The sequence below is a fragment of the Camelus dromedarius genome, chromosome 4 (genome assembly GCF_036321535.1).
Source record: "Camelus dromedarius isolate mCamDro1 chromosome 4, mCamDro1.pat, whole genome shotgun sequence".
Taxonomy (NCBI): Eukaryota; Metazoa; Chordata; class Mammalia; order Artiodactyla; family Camelidae; genus Camelus; species Camelus dromedarius.
In genome coordinates, this window is record NC_087439.1 from 12,626,970 (window position 1) to 12,645,338 (window position 18,369).

At 47.9% G+C, this 18,369-nt stretch overlaps 1 protein-coding gene across 2 annotated transcripts in view; it reads left to right on the plus strand.

The window, feature by feature from the left end:
* CCDC93 (coiled-coil domain containing 93) overlaps window positions 1-18,369 on the plus strand; it is an 86,752-nt gene that overhangs the window by 15,687 nt on the left and 52,696 nt on the right. Inside the window, exons 5-10 of one of the 2 annotated variants that reach the window (XM_031451286.2) lie at window positions 2,288-2,386; window positions 3,203-3,259; window positions 8,425-8,525; window positions 16,088-16,124; window positions 17,526-17,618; window positions 17,907-17,957. In XM_031451286.2, the coding sequence (XP_031307146.1) occupies window positions 2,288-2,386; window positions 3,203-3,259; window positions 8,425-8,525; window positions 16,088-16,124; window positions 17,526-17,618; window positions 17,907-17,957 (438 nt within the window). The remainder of the gene's footprint in view (window positions 1-2,287; window positions 2,387-3,202; window positions 3,260-8,424; window positions 8,526-16,087; window positions 16,125-17,525; window positions 17,619-17,906; window positions 17,958-18,369) is intronic. The other variant, XM_064484698.1, reaches the window with a different exon arrangement.

Here is an 18,369-nt window from a genome sequence, read left to right on the forward strand (position 1 = left end):
GTGCTGTGAGTGCAGCGCTGGAGGGCTTCCCGTCTGGGTGTGAGCGCCTCAGCTAATGGTTACCAGACTTCACTTCACGGACCTGTAAAATTTTAAAGCAAACATGCTGGTTGACCTGTGGTCACCACCTGTATTTTGGCCCGTATGGACATCTTTTTTTTTTAAGTAACCAGTATCTTTCTCTATAATATCCTAAAAGAAAGACCCTTTTTTTTTTCAATGGAGGTACTGGGGTTGGAACCCAGGACCTTGTGCACACCGAACACGCTGTCTACCACTGAGCTATGCCCTTCCCCCCAGAGAAAGGCCATTCAACCCCCACTTTTAGATTAAAGGACAGTCCTTCAAATGGAATATGTTTAATCTTATAAAGAACTCACCACGCGCCTGGAGGTGCTTCCTGTCGTGCTGGACACCAGTGAAAGGGCAGTCACGGACCAGCCACCGGGCACCACTGAGCTGGTCGCGCGGTGTGCTTCTAGAGGCTCGCCACCCTCGTTCCCGCCGTTAGCGCAGCTGCAGTGACCCTGAATGCGGCCAGGAGAAAAGCGGAGCTAACTTGCAGCTCCTGGGAGTTCCAGGTCTCATCATTTTCTCCCACACGGGACACGTGAAGCCGGTGAGGGTAGTCATTTGTGTCGCATGCTAGGGGCCCGTGGCGGAGCTCAGCTCTCCTAGAGTTCCCCTCTGCAGCCTGTCACGCTGGGAACTCCAAAACAGAGCAGCCAAGTCTCAAAGGATATCCTGTGACTCAGACAGCTTTGCCTTCCTCCTCTGAGCGCTGGGATCCAGCCGCAATGACTCAGTGTAGATCTAATTAATGGAGGCAGAGCTGAGAAGGAAACAACTATGAAAGGCCAGAAACTGGGTCTCCAGATGCAGAGGAAAGCAGAGTGAAACTGAGCTGAGCAGTGAGTCAGCCTCCTGAGTTGAGGGGCAGTGCTGGGGTGGGGGTGCCGGTAAGGGCCTAGAGTGGTTCCCAGTGCTGTCTGATCGTCTGCCCCGCCCTTCTGGGTTTTAGTGGGTGCCTGAGGTCATTGTTCGGAGGTGGGGTGGAGTGGAGTGATGGAGATGAATGAAGGATACCAGCAACAAGAAAATGATCCCCTAAAACTAAAAGAATAGTTGTTGGCAGCCCCCCTGCCCTGGGTACCTGCTTCCTAAGCGCGTCCTTTCCTTGAGCTGGCTGCATTCCTGCCGTCCCTGCAGGAGCCCAGTGCCCCGTGCGTGTGTAAACCTTGCCGCACCTGGCTGTGCTCTCGCACCTGGCTGTGCTCTCGGGGAAACAGAGCTACTGTCCCAAACCACCCAAAGGCATTAGGAGTGCTCTCTGGAGAGAGATGGCGACCCTGACAGATGGCAGCCCCTCCGTATGTTCTTGAGTAACAACAGGAATGGAGGAAGGGCCGGGGAGGAGAAGCGGAGGCGCTTTCTGCATTTGCACTCTCACCTTCAGAGCACCTGGGTCTTGCGCAGGCTGCGGGATGTGTGTGTGTGTTTCAGGTACCTGGAGTTGTCAGTAGGCAGACACGAAGAGCAGCCCCTTCTGCACATCAGCCCCTTGGAGCTGGGAAACTTCATGCGGCTCAGATGCGCTAAAAAGCCCCCGATTTGGGGCCCACAGCTCTGGGGCCCGCGGGCTGTGGATCAGGGGACGGACTGTGTGGTCTCTGAGCTTCCGATTCTGTTAGCTTATAGTGTTGTGTGGATTCAGAGGGCAGGTGCGGTGAGCACCAGGCCCATCTGAGCCGGGGGCTGTGTACTCAGCACACCTGCTCCCAAGTCTGAATACTGGGGGGATTTTTTCACCTATCGCAAGAGGTTAGACTAGGTGTTCTCAGTGGTTCTCTGGCAGCAGCAGCACCGGCAGGAGTGAGTTCCAGTGCGATCTGCCTCTAGGAGCAGGGAGGTGGGGACCAGCTGTGCGCCAGGCATGTCCAGGGCTCTCTAGTACTTGTGTTCATTTGCTCCCACCGTCCCTCTGTGCAGTGAAAGGAACTGATACTCTCGCCTCCGCCGTAGGTGTGGAGGGGGAATCTGAGGCCTGGGCACCTGGAGTGAGGCTCCCAGGCTCCTGCACGGCTGCCAACTCTAGGTCCCACTGGACCCCAGCATCCAGACACCCAGCGGTGGCCTTTCCTGTAGGGCAGAGTGTGCTGAGTCTCTTGTCGCCTGCTCAGTGCACATTCTGTGAGTTGGGTTCATGACTTGCCCTGTCCCGGAGTCGGCCTTTACCGCGGTGGTGTTCCATCCCCGTCAGCCCCCGTCTCCCCGCTTCCTTCCCCAGTGGCTGGTGAAGCGGGCTATCGAAACAAAAGAAGAGATGGGTGACTACATCCGCTCCTACTCCATATCCCAGTTCCAGAAGACCTACCGCCTCCCCGAGGTCAGCATTCTGTTCTGTTCTTGTCCAACTGAGAACGTGAGTGCACAGCTGGGGGCCCCCTGGGAAGGGGCAGGGTGAGCTCAGGCTCCCTGCACTGCCACCCACCTGTGTGGCATCTCTGCCCCGACCTGGTCTTGGCATCTCTGCCTCTACCTGGTCAGCACTGAAACTGGGCCTCCTGCTTCATTAGAGTTGCCTCTTTAAATAGGCACTCCATGTTAAGCCCTACAATTTTGTCCTTTTCTCTCAATTTTGGCACTTGATCCAAAGCTTTCACTAAATTTCAAGAGCATGAGTATGTTTTTGTACAGTCATATAAAGCTTTTCGGGAGACCACCTGCTTAGGACACTCCAGTAGTAACAGTTTAATAATAATCACAACAGCAACAATAAAAACTGCTCATTATCAGATACTAAATCCCAGTCCCAGCACATCATGTGCCTTCTACTTTTTAATCCTCGCGACTGCTCGCTGAGATAGATGGCCCCATTTTACAGATGGAGAAATTGAGGCTCAGAGGTTCAATAACTTGCTTGAGGTTTCAGAGCTCATGAGGATTTGAAGTGAGAATACCTGTCTTCACCGCCACACTCTGTAGCCCCCCTTTTTCTGACCGGCTGTAGGGATCTGCTTTGAAGCCGTCTGCAGAGGCCCTGGCTTTTTCCCATGCAGAATATATTCCAGTGTGTTAGAATATTGAGACTTCTTCAGGCAAAGTTGTGAAGAGAAGTCAGTTTGTAAGACGGGTTGCTGGGCAGTCCAGTTGTCTCAGTCTTCACGCAGGCTTTGTTTAATCCCTGGGTTCTGTCTTGCAGGATGATGACTTCATCAAGAGAAGAGAAAGGGCCATCAAAACAGTCGTTGACCTCTCGGTAAGCTCCCTGCCTGAGCTCTTCTGCAAGGGAAGAACGTAGGGTCATAGCCTCCAAATAGCCCTTTGATTTAAATCATAGAAACCCCTGCTCCTTTAAGGTTTCTATCTGCCAGGCTTGCCCAGAAGCTGACCTCACATGTGCGTGTGAGGGAGGCCTGCCTGCGTCCCCGCCCAGTATCCCATGCCAGTGTCCACGGGTTGAATGTGCCACAACCACAGCCCTGTGTTTTCCTTAGTTCCAGTTTTCTAAACCCAAAGCCCTTCCTCGTTTGTGCCAGTGGCAGGTGTGAACTTCAGGGAGCTCCCAAGGGCAGATGATGAACTGGAGCTGATCTGGTGAGGCTCCCACTCTCATGATGGCTGTGGACAGGCAGAGCAGCTTCTGAGCTTTGCGTGGGAAACTCTGGGATGGCCTTTGTCACCATGCACGGTGCACCTGAACCACGGGGTCTTCCCCAGCACAAGGCCCAGGGAAGAGCTCGGGGCCTTTTCAGAACCCTCTGGGCCAGAGCCCAGCAGAACTTGGTCAGCACCCTCCCCACACCACCCTCCGGCCTTCCTACCTGAGCTGACGGGAATGGAGCCTCAGTGCCTGGGTGTAAGTTCTCTTTCTTCAGGAAATAATATATAGAGTTATTTTGCTCTTTTTTTTTTTTTTTTTTTTTTTACTGTAAGAATAAATATGTGGTCTCTCAAGGTGATTACTCTGAAAAGAGCAGTAACTGTGACGTGGTGAAAGGCTTAGAATGCTCATTTAAAACAGAACAAAAGAATCTTTGTCACTTTATAGTTGTACTTTGCATCTTTTCCACGGTTCCATTTTGGAAATGGCAGGAATGGAAAACCTCTAAGAGAGTCCACTCTGAAGCCAGATACTGGTTTCAGATTTGATGGCAGTACTAAATAGTAATAATAAGAGGATGTGATAGGACAGCAGAGTAATTGTTTTCCCTGGTTATGAAATTGGTGTACAGTTTATAACATCCGTAAAGTTTTTTTTTTTTAAAGGTTGATAGATACAGAGGGAGAAAATCAACCTTAATCCAACAACACAGAAGCAGCCACTTTTGATGCTTGTACCTACCTCTTCCGTGTTTTTAATGTGCATTTTTATACCAAACTAGAATTTTACTTTGACTATAAGTTTGTAAGTTTTTTTTTCCACTTACCAGCATGGAGTCTTGTATGCTATTAAAGATTCTTCCTAGTTGCATTTTCAGGACAGATAATAACCAATTAGTTGCTTTCCTTGTTTAAATGTGCTTCATTTTTTCTGCAGAGATCTGAGAACTAGGTGGCAGGGTTACCTCTGATACAGGGAGCCAGGGAACCAGGGGCAGAGGGGAAAGGAAATTCTCTTTCCCCTGTAAACCCGGCGCTGTTTGAATTTTATACTGAGTCTGTGTATTACTGGCTCAAAAACTATGAAGTAAAAATATATAATGCTTAATCGACTATCTTCAGATGTAAATCTCACTCGGAGCCCTGGGTAGAGAGTGAGAAACAATACGTTTTGGGGCTGTATCACCGAGAATGAAAGGCCCGTGTGGCTGTTGGTCAGCCTGTCAGTGAAACTGAGCCTGACACCTCTGTGTTTATTAGACATTTCAGGCCTCTAGAGACACATTTTTTTTCTTCCTCTCATTTGCAATGGAGTTTTTAAAGAAAATCCTCACTCAGCACCCGGGGCCTCCATGGTGGTGGTGGTGGTGATTTTATTAATGTGGACATGAAGAAAACAGGCATACTTATCCCAGTTATGATCACTTTTTCTTGTGGGATCTTTCAGGGCCCCGCATGCAGTGGTGGGAACACCTGTGGCGCCCCTTTGGGTGGAAAGCGGTGTTTGTTCAGGGACTTGTGGGCTGGGGTGTCGGGTGGGCCCTGAGGGTAAGCTTCTCGGTCAGCGCAGGCAGCCCCCGGGACTCCGCTTCCTGCTGGGCCGGGCTTCGCTGGCTCCTGGAGTCCACAAGGGAGTGGCTGTTGGTGGCCGTGGTGAGGACATTGCTGCAGATGCGATCCTGGTGCTCGTGTTTGCCTCCCTTTCCTGCCATTTGGGACGTGACTCAGAGGGAACCTGACTGGTGGCTGGGCCTGCGAAGTTGAGATCTGTGACCCTCAGCACAGGGGCCTCTGCTTTATAAAAGGATCACCGATTTTTTTTAACCCCACTCGTGTATCCTTTGGCATCTGCTGAGCAAGTGATCTGAGCCCACCATGGAGGTGATCCAAGTTGAGGTAGAACACACTTTGCAGGGTGCTTAAGAGTCTCAGTTCTGGAGTCGTTCTGTGTCTGTCATTTACAGCCTTGGTGACCAGGGGCACGTTGTTACCCTGTGCTGTGCCGTCATCCGTGTACGTGAAGAAGGATGGTGCCCTCGTACGTGTGAGGGTCAGGTGGGCAGCACGTGTAGAGCAGCACATACCTGGCACGTGCCTCGCATTCAGTAAAGGACAGCCGCTCTGCTGCTGCCACTATTACCAACAGGAGGAACTGATTTTGCATGCCTTCTGAAGAGTGCAGTCATACATAAAAGCATAGGTCTTCAAAAAAATTAATGTCAGACTTTAAATTGTTGATGGAATCATGCTACCAAGTCATTATCTTTGCAGGGTTAAAAGAACACAAAGAATGACAGACTAGGAGTCTCCTTCAAGATCCAACCCGCATTTTATAGACAAGGAAACAGGCTCATTGAGGGGAACTGCCTTTCCCTGGGTCAGGATGGCAGAGGTGGGACTAGATGTCGGTGTTCCTGACTCTTATTGCTTTAAAGGGTGACTTAGCAATAGTTCTTTGTAGTTGGTATGGAAACCTCTGACATTTAGATCCTTTACTTAAGCAAACCATTGTAACGATGCAGGTGGCAGCCTCAGATTGTATGATGTCTCGTGAGAGGGCTCAGCTTAAGTGACAGGTGGGTGACTGGAATGCCCCCCAGGGGCAAGTTAGTGTAGGAGGAACCCCTGGGACTCGCAGCCAGGGTACCTATCCTAGCAATCCTGGACAGACTGAGTAACAGAGTGGAGGTGACAGCATCCGCCTTGGCTCTGCCTCGTGATGTGGTTATAAAATTCAAAAAGCAAGGTGCTTGGAAGCTACTTTAAAGTATAAGGAATAATTACACAAAAGGCCAACATTGTCGTCATTTGGCAGAGTAAAAGGTCCTTGTGGCTGTTGGTTTCAGTGTGCTGTTGTTTTGGAATCATTCCGTTTTTAGAAGATCCCAGTTTCCTGTCTGGGGTCACTGACTCTGTGAGTAGTAAGTAGGGAAGATAGTAGTTAAGCTCAATTATACAGTGCTGCTGTAACAGTGAGGCTCAGTGGCAATTAGATCGTACACAGTAACTGACGTCATATGGGTTTATGATGCTTCTCATTTCACCATAAATCTGTTTTACGCTATTTATAGCTTGCTATCCACGTAGGCACCAGCAGCAAACGAGGCGTATTTGTGGCAGCAAATTATAAGAACAGCCCTCCAGTATCGTCCCAGAACCTGTCTCATTCCTCTTCCTCAAAATTGTAGAGATTATATATATGTTACAGAAAGGATTTTTTTTTCTGTATGTTTGAAACTTTTCATTTAGAAAAAATGAGATAGTAATGAAGTTAACCAGGATTATCAAGAGGGGAAGAATTCTAATTCGCATTAAAATGCCACTGTCTGGAGAAACCTGATGATAGTGCTGGTCCCGGTGATGTCCAGGTAGTGAGTGGGTGTGGTGACGTCTAGTGGCAGAGAAAAGGTCCAGGGACGAGCTAGAATACCCCGCATGAACAGCTCCCTGCTTGCACCAGAGCCCTGAGCAAATATTACTGAGGTGTTACATGATGTCAGTTTGGCAGCCAGAAAGGACTTTCATTTGGGGCAGAATGACAAACCAGGTAATCTGGGGGTGAGGATCTACATTAATTGAGCACCTGCTACATGCCATATACTTTATTTAGGAGTGTGTGTGTGTGTGTGTGTGTGTGTGTGTGTGAACACACACACACGCAATTTTGGAATGTGTCCTACACAGAGTAATCTGTATTTGTTTCTACATTTGTAACTAAATCATACTCTAATAATTTTAAAAGTCAGAGAAAGCTGATGGTGTGTTTTATGTTTTCATAACTTTTTTTGAGGATAAACCTCAAAACACTTTTGTAAAAAAAGATACGTATCTCTGAAGGGTTTATATCTAGTCTTTTCTGGTATTACAGTTTAAGAATTGAGATTTCCTTTGCTATGAGAGGATTTTTTTTTTAAGAGTCTGAGTTAACATATATATCTGTGATTGTTGCACAGTTTGTGGCTCTGGATGGTAAAACAGTCGGGATATGTAGTGATTGCAGAAAATACGCATTTTTTTCTGGAAAGTTTTATTAAGGAATAAAAAAAAAGATTTGAATAGAGAGATAAACCTAAACCTTGCTTTTCAAGGCAAGATTCAATATTATAAAGATGTTGGTTCCTCCCAAAGCAATCTATAAATTTGGTGTGATTCTAATAAAAGCTCAACAGCTTTCCATGATGAACTTGGCAAGCTGATAACTAGAATTCATTTGGAAGAGAAAATGTGTAAGAGGAGCCAGGAAATTTGGAAAAGAACAGTGGAGACAGGATGAAGACTCACAAAGCAGGAGGAATGGAAGAGTATAATACTGGTGCACGTTTTTATGTGTGTTTTTTAAATCAAGGGGAGGGTGGACTATTAAGCTGATGATGTTGGGATCCTTTGTTTTCCATTAAAAAAAATAGATATCAATAGATACTTACTTTTCACTATACCAAAAAAAAATCCTAACTAGATTAAAAAGCTATGTATAATCTATAAAAGCAACATACAGGAGCTTTTTTTTTGGCAATCCCTGGGTTAGGAAGTAAGATGACATGTTTGACTGCATGAAATGTTAAAATGTCATTGGACAAAAAAGCATCAAGTTGAAACAGAGTTGACAGCGATAGATGGGGAGAAATGTTTGCTACGGATGTGAAAATCAAAGGGGCAGACTCCTTGAAGGCAGCCCCCTGTGCCGGGTGTTCTGCCGGAGAGCTGTGTACTCACCGTGACCGGGAAGGACTCTTGCACCCCACCGGCTGGACCACCCAGCAGCCGGTTCAGGAGGAGAGCCTCCTCACAGCTCAGTAACTCTCTGTCTCATCCGCTTCTCAGGATGCTTACCAGCCCCGTCGAAAATACAAACGCCAGCAGGGAGCAGAGGAGCTGCTGGATGAAGAATCACGAATCCACGCCACGCTTTTGGAATATGGCAGGTAACGAGCAGAACCCAGTCTCAAGTGTCTGGTTGATCAAACCATTGAAGAGAAAAGCTCCTTTAAATCGCTTCTTTGGGATTGCCCTGGCTGGCTTTCACCTGATTGAGTTTGTGGGTTTTGGCCTGTGATTCCCCACACTCTTGAACTGGCCCAGTTTCTGTGGGTAGCCTCCCTGATGGGGGTAGAAGGCTGAGCTTTGAAATTCCTACCCTGCCCTGACTCTGCCCTCCCCAGGGAGCTGGGGAGTGTGGGGTGTTTGCAGAACCTCAGGTGGTCGGCCCTTCGTGCCCCTGTGGTCTGTTAACATCTTCCAGTAAACTGAAGGACTGAAAGCCGTTACAGCAGTTTGATTTTGTGTTACAGTAAGCTTTGGTTCCCTGTGAAAAATTGTCCTGACCAGGAAAATGAAGAATTTAGAAGTGGTTTTTGTCACTTCTTAAAAACATCTCTAATTTAAAAAAAAAAATTCCTGTAGCCTTAGTTTTTACTTAAACCCCCTCCCCACACACAGACACACACAAACACACAGGGAAGCTCTTCTCCCTGAATTTTTGCTACACTCCACCCGTTAACCTTCATTTGTGTCCTGCATTTTCTACTTAGGATAACTGATTCCTTGATGTGAGTATGTCTCTTCATGCTTCCTTGCCCTCTGGTCCGAGTGGTTGCTGTGTGCTGCTCCGCCCCACGGCCCAGCCCTTGCTGGGTTTCTGGAACTAACAGCACTGCCCCTAGCGTTTCCGAGTGAGCATTTAACAGCTTCTGCCCCTGGGGGCTGGCGAGAACCAGAGGGAAATTAACGCTTACTTGGCATACTTCTTCCATCTTTCAAATGGAATTGCAGTTGCCTTTTTTGTTTGTTTTTGTTTTTAAGGAGGTAGTGTGAGGTCAGATCCTTTCTTCCTAAGAATGAAAACTAGTCCGATTCCTTCCAAGGAAGTTGTGAGTTCTGGCCCTTACCCGGGTGTGAGGGCCACGCCACAGCTCCCCACTTGTGGCTGTGAATTGAGCCCCTCTTCTGAGTCGGCATCACCAGACCCTCTGCATAATTTTCAGGGCCCACTATAAAATGAAAATGCAGGGCCCCTGGTTAAGAATCATGAATAATGATTAATCATTAAGAATTTCATGATGGCGGTAACAACCAAGGGTGGGGCCCTTCTGAGTGTGGACGGACACATGCCCTGGGCACTGTGATGGGGTCTTTCTAGCCACACCCCCACTGCAAGTGGACCGGTGAGGATGCACTGCCCTGAGCAAGCCAGAGCTGGAGGAACAGCCCCTGTGAGTGTCACATGTTTCAGAGCCAAAGAGTACTTAGTGAAGTGCCATGGGTTTTGTTAGTTTGTGTTGTTCGTGCCTCCATTTTTTGGGGGGGAGGAGGTAACTAAGTTTATTTATTTACTTATTTATTTTAATGGAGGTACTGGGGATTGAACCCAGGACCTTGTGCATGCTAGGCATGCACTTTTACCACTGAGCTATACCTTCCCCCTCCATTTTTTTTTTTCCCCAACATCATAGATGTACTCAAATGTTCCTGGGGGTTGAAAAGAGGTCAGATTCAGTAAATTGCCCACCTCACAGAGGCCATGCTGACAATATCTCAGTATTTTGTCTTGAAATTGTTTCAGATGGGATCTTTTCCATGAGCCATAGCTGGTAGTTGTTGTGACCATGAGGTGCTGGGTGAATTTAGGACCTCCCTGCTTATCTTCAGGAACAGCTGGTGCAGTTTGAGGCCTGTGCCTGGCTTGGCTTTCTTTAGGGAGGGGAGTTTGGGGGCTCCTCCCACATTTGGAGTGTGAGAAAGTGATGTGTCTCAACCCCAGTCTTGTTCCTGTTAGTGGGGGCGTGCTGACTCCTGCTGATTTCTAAGCCCAGGGTAGGTGTTTGATGGAAGACTTTTCCCCTTTGTTTTTTAGGAAATGGGGTAATTTTGCTATTTTTCTTCTTTTTTAGCTTCTCTGGTAAGGAGAGGGTAAGCTTGTGAAAAATGGGAAAGTCTCATGGTTTATTCAGATCATTCTCCTTTTTGAGAATAATAAAGACAGCATTCCAAAAGATTAAAAAAATAATCTGCCCAAGGCCAACTCTTAACTGTTAAGAACTAGTAAGAGCCTCAAACTGGGACTTGAACTCAGGTTTGTTGGACTCCAGAAGCATGTCATTACCATTAGCTACAAATGTTAATTTGAACCTCCAGTGAGAGTTTGGTTCTTGGTTTTAGGAAGACAGGCCCAGTCTTTGTTGTTTGGTCTGAGACTGAACAAGAAGAGAGTAGTTATTGAAACTGACAGAGCAAATTGGATAAAACTTAGAGCCCCAAGAAGTGTTTCTTTTATTCCCTGTCCTTGGGAAGGTCTCTCCCCTCCTTTCTGGCTGTCAGACTCTTTCCTCAGGGTTGTGTTCAGTACTCTCCACTGCATGGAGATCTTTCCCATTAAATGAGGATTACCTAACAATGTCTGGATGAAGGACTTTGAACAGTTTCTTCCATGTAGGAAACAATAAATGTCAACTGTTAGGTGCTGTCTCCATCACCATCATCACCTTCATCATCATCTCCATCATCATCACCACATCATCACCATCCTCACCATCACCATCATCCTCAGCCTCACTTTCATCATCATCATCACCATCCATAGCATTACCGTCATCTCCATCATCATCATCACCACATCATCTTTAGCAGCAGCAGTTTTCAGTTCTCAAATGCCCTTAAATAGGATGATCTTTAGATTCAGTGAGGAGCCTATCCTGAGCCTCTCCTTTCCATTCTCCTTGTCCCTATGCTCTCATTACCCCCGGCTGCAGCCCTCCCTCCAGCCCCTTGATGATAAGTCTCACCCGTCCTTCCCAGTCCCCTTCCCCATTCAGGCAAGGCTCTGGGACTCACTGTGCTCCTCCCTGCCTCTCCTTCACCCCTTAGTTGCTCATCCCCATCTAGAAATCAGAATCCACATCTGTTGTCAGTGTTTGTTTTTTTCTTCTTCTCACTTCTTGACAAGAGAGAGAGTATTTTGACTCCTAGAGTAAGAAGGTCTGAAAACAGTGATTCCTGTTTTGGTTTGAAGGTCACTCATCAGCCTCAGTGCACAGTGTATCTGGCTTTGAAGCCAGCATTCCAGTTTCTTCCCCTTTTTTCTGGACTTTCAATTGCTCACATAAGGCTAGACTTTGAGTCTGGTCAACTATGCTGAGGGCCTTAAGGACTGTGTGTCTGTTAAAAACACATTTGGGTATATTTGTTTAAATGTTATGTTGTTGGAAAAATAAGACTCATAGTTTTGATTTTAGGCTTAAACACAATTGTAACTTTATAATATTTCAATTACATTATGGGTCTAATTAACTTTTAGAAGCTAACTTAAACACATAACCAGACTGTAAAACTGCCACTTTAAGTGCGTGTGACATGTCTCTCCACCTGTGTCCCCTCTGAAGGCCTATGACATGCTCACAGAAGGGGTTTAGTAAGTGCTTGCTGAATGAGCAGAGCCTGCAGCCCTCGGTATTTAGGACTGCAGTGCCCCTGTTTTGTTCTGGATTCCAGGCAGTTTGACATCTGCCTGAATTTGCCCTGGGCCAGCTGTTCTTGAAGGCTAGTTTTCTGGAACTGTGATGTCTGGTGCGGTAGCCACAAGCCACATGTGGCTGCTGAGCACTTACAATAAGACTAGTGTGGCTCAGGAACAGAATTTTAATTTTAATGAAGTTAAATTTAGTTTTTAAATGCATGCTTTATTTAGTTATCGCAGTATGTTTAAGTATGTTGGGAATAACTGGGGCATGTGAGTCTACTAATTTAAAGTTACATGTGTGGCTCTCATGCTGTTTCTTTCGGACTGTTCTGTTCTGGAAGGTGTACATCCTTGATGCTGAAGACTGAGTCCTGGGTCTAGGGTGTGAGTACATGACTGGGTGGTGAGAGGGCCGACAGTGTAGACATCAGCCGGCTTGGTGAGTCGGCGCTAACAGGGGGAAAGGCAGGGGGAAAGGCAGGGGAAAGGCAGGAACATGTCTGAGCACATGACCCTGCGTCTCAGGCTGGCGCTTGGGAGGAAGGGGCCTGGCTGACGGGGCAAGAGGGAAGGGAGGATGCAGGATAGAGCAGTGTACCTAGGAAGGATAAAAGGGAAGTAAATGCATTTGCAGGAGAAGTAAGTTGAAGGATCTCCTTGCTCTTTGTGAGGGATGATAGGCCTAAAGGGATATCACGTTCTCCTGATGAAGCTCAAACTACGTGGAAGAGTCCCTGCCAGAGACACCGGGGCCCGTGAGCAGATGAGGCAGCGTTGACAGGCAGCCGAGGACAGCTCTTCTTTGTCAGGGAAGCATTGCCGCCATGCCACATGGAGAAAAGGGTCCTTTAGGAAAATCACCTGGGCTCTTCATTCATTCAGCAAGCATTAATTGAGTACCTACTGTGTGCTAGGCGCGACTAGGCACTGGGGATAGAGAAGTGAATATTCATAGTAGCACTATTCATAATCACCAAAAAGTGGAAGCAACTCAGATGTCTACCAGCTGAGGAAAGGATAGATGGAATGTGATGTATGCATGCAAATGGGGTATTCCTTAGCCATAAAAAGGAATTAGGTACCAATTCATGCCATAATATTGATGAACCTTGAAGGCATGCTAAGTGAAACAAACCAAGCACAAAAGGCCACCTATTACATAATTCCATTTACAGGGAATGCCCAGAATAGGCAGATCCAGAGAGACAGGAAGTAGATCAGTGGTTGCCAGGGGAAGAGGAGAGGGGAAAATGGGACTGAGTGCTATTTATATCTGTCAGGTGTGGATTTCTTAGGGTGATGGGACTGTTCTAGGATTAGACAGTAGTGATGGTTGCACAAAATAATGAATACACTAAAAACCTGTACTGTGTATACATTCTAAAATGGTGAATTTCATGCTACATGAATTATACCTCATATTTCAAAATGTAAAGAAAAAAGTGAATGAAGCAAATTTCCTCCCCTCCCAGAGCTCGGCAGACAGACTGCACAAAGCACAGAACTGTTGTACACTGAGGTGAGTGCTTTGGTGTTGTCAGCACGGAAGCGAAGCGCATGTCTAGGGGGCCTAACCTAGTTTTAGGTGGTCAGGAAAGTCTTCCCAGAGCCTCTGTCTTTAAGGAAGAGTAGATGGGAGCTAGGAATTGAATTACTCAGATTTGGTTGTTTACTGCTTTATTTGGGAAATCCACAGAGTGCCTGGGCCTTAGATGAGGGCTATCTGCCTGAGGGGGTCTTCTGCCCTAAAGGTCTCTGCAGACCAAAGGCCTGGAAAACAGAAGAATTCCCAGGGTGCAAGGACATGTCTAGGAGCGGGACACTCTGGTGAGACCTTCTGTTGGTCAGGGTTCCTGGTCCAGGACGCAAGACCCTCCCACTCGTTTCAGCAGAAGGGACTGATTGGAGAGATGGATGGGAAGAGTTAGGAGATGGAATCTAGGCCGGGCAGGGCCACTTCTCACACATCCCATTAGAACTGGGCCCCCACGGATGCTGCTTCCGCCTCTGTAATCGAGCAGGTAGCTAACAGCCCGTGGAATTGGGAAGCTGGTGCTGCAGCCACTGACCAAGAAACCGCACCACTGCTGCCCAGGTCAGAAACCGCCGTGACGGCTCCTGGCCCCAGAACCGGCTGGGGCCACTGAGCTCTCGCTCTCTCCTCGTCTAACTGCTGCAGGTTCAGAGCCCAGCAAATGCGTCTCACTGACGGATCCCAAACGGTACTCAGAACCCTAGGTGTGAAGGAGCGTGGGAAATAGAGTTGTTTGTTTTCCTGCCTCTGCAGTGTAGGAAGACGCCGTAGGTCCTTTCCTGAATGTGCACGGGTACTCAGAATTTCCCTTTGGTCTGCTGCACTTTGGGCCTATGGATTTATGCCTGGTGGTTGGGCACACTGTACCCAGCAGTGATTTTTGGTCTCTCCAGTTATATGACAGCCTATTACAAGGTCAGGTGATACTTTTGGCTTCTTGATTTCTGTATTTTCTTAGAGAAGGATGCAGACATGCCAACAGTCAGTTAGACATGATTGCTGCCCAGGAAGTAGGAGGAATACGTACAGATGCAGGGATGGATCAGCCAGGGCAGAGTGTTTGTGCATGGGGGAAGCTTCAGAGAAGTGTCCAGCTGAAATGCCCAGCCTCTCCTTTGTGTATCCTCCCAGCCCTCCCTGCTGTCAGGGGTGATTTATAGAAATCCTGCGTGAGCTGTTTAAACAGGGCTTGGGGTCATGTTTGCATTCCCACTTCGGCGATACAAAGCTCAGAGAGGCGAAGCAGTTTCCCCGTGTCATACAGCTGGCTGGCAGCAGAGCGAAGACTCTAGTGTCCAGACTTTGTATTGCCCAGCCCACCCTGTACGCCAGATTCAGCTATAAGCCTGGGATTTGTCAGCAAAGTCCTAAGAACTTTTGTGTCCCGGTGTGTGGTTCCCTTCACACTCATCACCTGGCAGGCCAAGCACGGGGCCCAGATTGAGATTTTTCAGACTGAGAGTGGAATTGACTTTTGGAAATAACTAAAGACACCCAAAGCGAAGTCTGGAACTGCTCCAAAGAAGAGATGGCCCTAGAGCTGAAGTGTGAGGAGGGACTGGAACAACTGAAGGAGGCAGAGAACAGCCCAGTGTGCTCAGGTGGCGGGCGTGCAGGAGGGTGGAGGTGAGTCCAAACAGTTTGTTAAGGAGGACCGTGGCAGGGAGGCCTTCTTGACAGGGCCGAGGAGGGCCTGCTTCCTCCTGCCCTTGACAGGGGCGGGTCAGCCCAGCGGGAAGTTGAAGAAGGGATGGGAGCCGAGACCAGGTGAGAGGCCGGCACACCGACCCAGCCAGTGAGGCGTCGTGCTGTGAATGGGGGCAGAGCGGGGTCCCTAGCTTGTTCTTTCCTAAATGGTTGCAATTTTATTTCCTTATAAACTCTTTAAAGGTAAGTGAGTTTGGGTGCTTTGCATTATGGTTTTAGTTTTAGGTTGAATGGGTTTTGCATTGCTTTAAAAAAATAGTTATGAATTAGAACCTGAAAATGAACTAATTTAAACTAAAGTGCATTTGTGAGTTTCTTTGAATTTAAAGTTGCATGAAGTGAACAGACAACATTCTGTTGGCATCGTGCTTGGGTTGTGTTTGAGAATAAAAATTGGCCTGGAATGAGGCTATGGAAGTAGTCATTAGAAAGCATGTTTAGCCTGAGCAAACACATTCTCATTTATTTATACAGATATTTTTAAGGCTTTTAGCTTAAACTTGTGCATCTGAAATGCAGTTCCTGTTTCAGAGTGATGATTGCACTTAAAGAGAATGTCGTTCTCTGCGCTGAGAGTCCCCATTTACAGTATTTACATGGTAAATAGAATGGCTGGACCTTTATTTGAAAGCATTGGAATAGGTTTGTGGTCACGGCACTTGAAGCAGATTCTCCAGGCAGCAAATAGTCTAAATTCTCTTTGATGCTTTTCATGTAGAAATCCAACCAAAATGCGTTTGATCAAATTTGTTTTTTGAATAGTAATTGAACTTCTCTTTTCTGGCTTTCAGGAGATATGGATTTAGCCGCCAGAGCAAAACAGAGAAGGTAAGAAAAGCCTGGAGAATGGGAGAGAATGTTTGAGAGATGGACATGCCCTTCCCCTTTGCCCCTGTCTGACACTGACTCTGGTCCGCGGGTGACCCTGGGCAGCGGGGCTGTGCAGGCTGCCTTTGGCCACTGCAGTTTTCTCCTGATGTCCCCAGCTCCGCACCTCATCGTGGGCCTGGAAGTGAAGGGTGATTGAAAGTCATGGCCCCAGGGTCAAACATGTAGGCTGTAATAACGCTAAAACTGTAAAGATGAAGTCCACTCCCTGAGCACTCCTCACACGGTGAGAGAACGTCTGTGTATGTGACCATGCTCTGAAATAGGCTATTTGGTTAGATTGGAGAACTCATGAGATGCCCAGGAAATAGTATTGACATTGGGCTGGTCTTATCATTCTTACGTCCAATGGCACATTTGAACTGGAAGTCTTGTCACCTGTAAATATATGTTGGAGCTCAGACTGTTCCCCAGGGTCAGTCATAGGCTTGCCCTAGAAAGGCAGCCCAGAATCGGGATGGTCTGGGAAGAGGATCTGAGGCCAGTCCTTTCATTCAACCCTAGAAGACCCTGGTACCCAGAGAAGGTAAGCCTGAGGTCTCCAGCGGGTACATGCAGAGATGGAGCTAAAACCAAGGACTCCGGACCTGCAGGCCAGGTTTGGGGAGCAGTCATTAGTCCAGGTGTCATGAGTGCGGTGTGGTATGTTTAGAACCTGAGCTTGGGTCCGAAGCATAGCTTGATCACCAGGTCAGGCTGTTTCAGTTTTTATCCTTTAGACCAGTGGTTTTCAAAGCTTGATGACCCCCCTTGAAAGTAGGAATTCTGTTTTTCATCATGACTCAGTACATACATGCATGCACACACGCTTGCTTGCGTACACACACACACGCAGACATGGTCCCCAAAACAAAAGTTTCATGAAGCAGGACTTAACCCTTTACTACCTGTTATGCATGCTGATCTGTTCGGTTATTTTTGTTTAATTTATTCTGACGCCAGTCATACCTGCTAAATTACTTTCACATCCCACCAATTGGTCTCAACTGAAAAAAAAACACTCTTAAGCCAGTGATCTGCTCTTGAAGGTATTAAGGTAGGGTAAGACCCAATCAAAGGGTTAGGATAAGTCTGGCAGAGGCGTGTGACCTGATAGGAAATTAACCTGCTTGCAGTTCAGGAGTGGAGACAGCATTGGGCAAGGCGCACGGCTCCACCCGCTCGGCCTGTGGTTGGAGGGGGAGCTCAGGTCTCTGGATTTTGCCTTCTTTCCTGGGGACTGGGTCACTTCTCCAGATATCTGTGTCTTCTTTCACAGACTCCTTCCCTTTTACAGTGTTGTCCTTTCTCTGCTGGTTCTCTGACTTCAGTGCTTAGCTGTTTCCACATCTTCCCTTCCAGGCTGAGGACAAGAAAACAGCGCTACCCACAGGGCTGTCGGTTGCAGAAAAAGAGGACACCCATGAGGAAGACGAGCTGCAAGCTGCTGAAGAGGTGGGTGGTCCATGGAGCCCCCCACCCCCAGGTCTCTGTGTAAATTGTTTGGGGAGAAATTTCACTTTCATCACCAGCTTTCCAGAATGGCCAGCTGCTTCCCACAGCTGTGGGCTGGCCTTCCCCACCCTTCCCGGTTTCCTTTCATCACCTCTCGTGAGGCTCACCTTAAAACGAGATGGGGTGAAACAGCCCTTGGATTCTGCTGTGAAAACCCATTTGGACATACTACTTAAGTCCTGCGTGGTCAGACCTGCTCACTGCTGCTTCTCCCTGTTCCTCTTTCAGCAGCGTATTCAGTCGCTGATGACCACGATGACTGCCATGGCCAATGAGGAGGTGAGGCGGGGCTGGTCGTGTGGGAGGGCATGGGGCGGAGATGCACACTTGGAACCACCCCGCTCTGTTTTAGGGGGACCTCCTCCCTGTGACCGCCTTCAGAGCCCTTTTCAGCACTCAGTGCTCCCTGTTTCCTCGGGATCGTCTGGGAAGCTTTTCATACGTGCATAGTGTTACCGTCTGTGGGAACCTCCAGGAGGGAGACTTGAAGGCCCCTTGTGAAGACAGGAGGGCCCAGCTAGGGTGGCATCTCAAGGGCGTCTGTGGGAGAGCCGTGGTTCGGCACCGCCTCTCCATCACCACGAGCTCATCCCATGCCACAGGAGCCCTTATCTTCTGTTTCCCTCCTACACCATCCAGGCAGAAGATAGAATACCCAATTTAGAGTTGCTGCTCCCAGAGTGCAGGGACT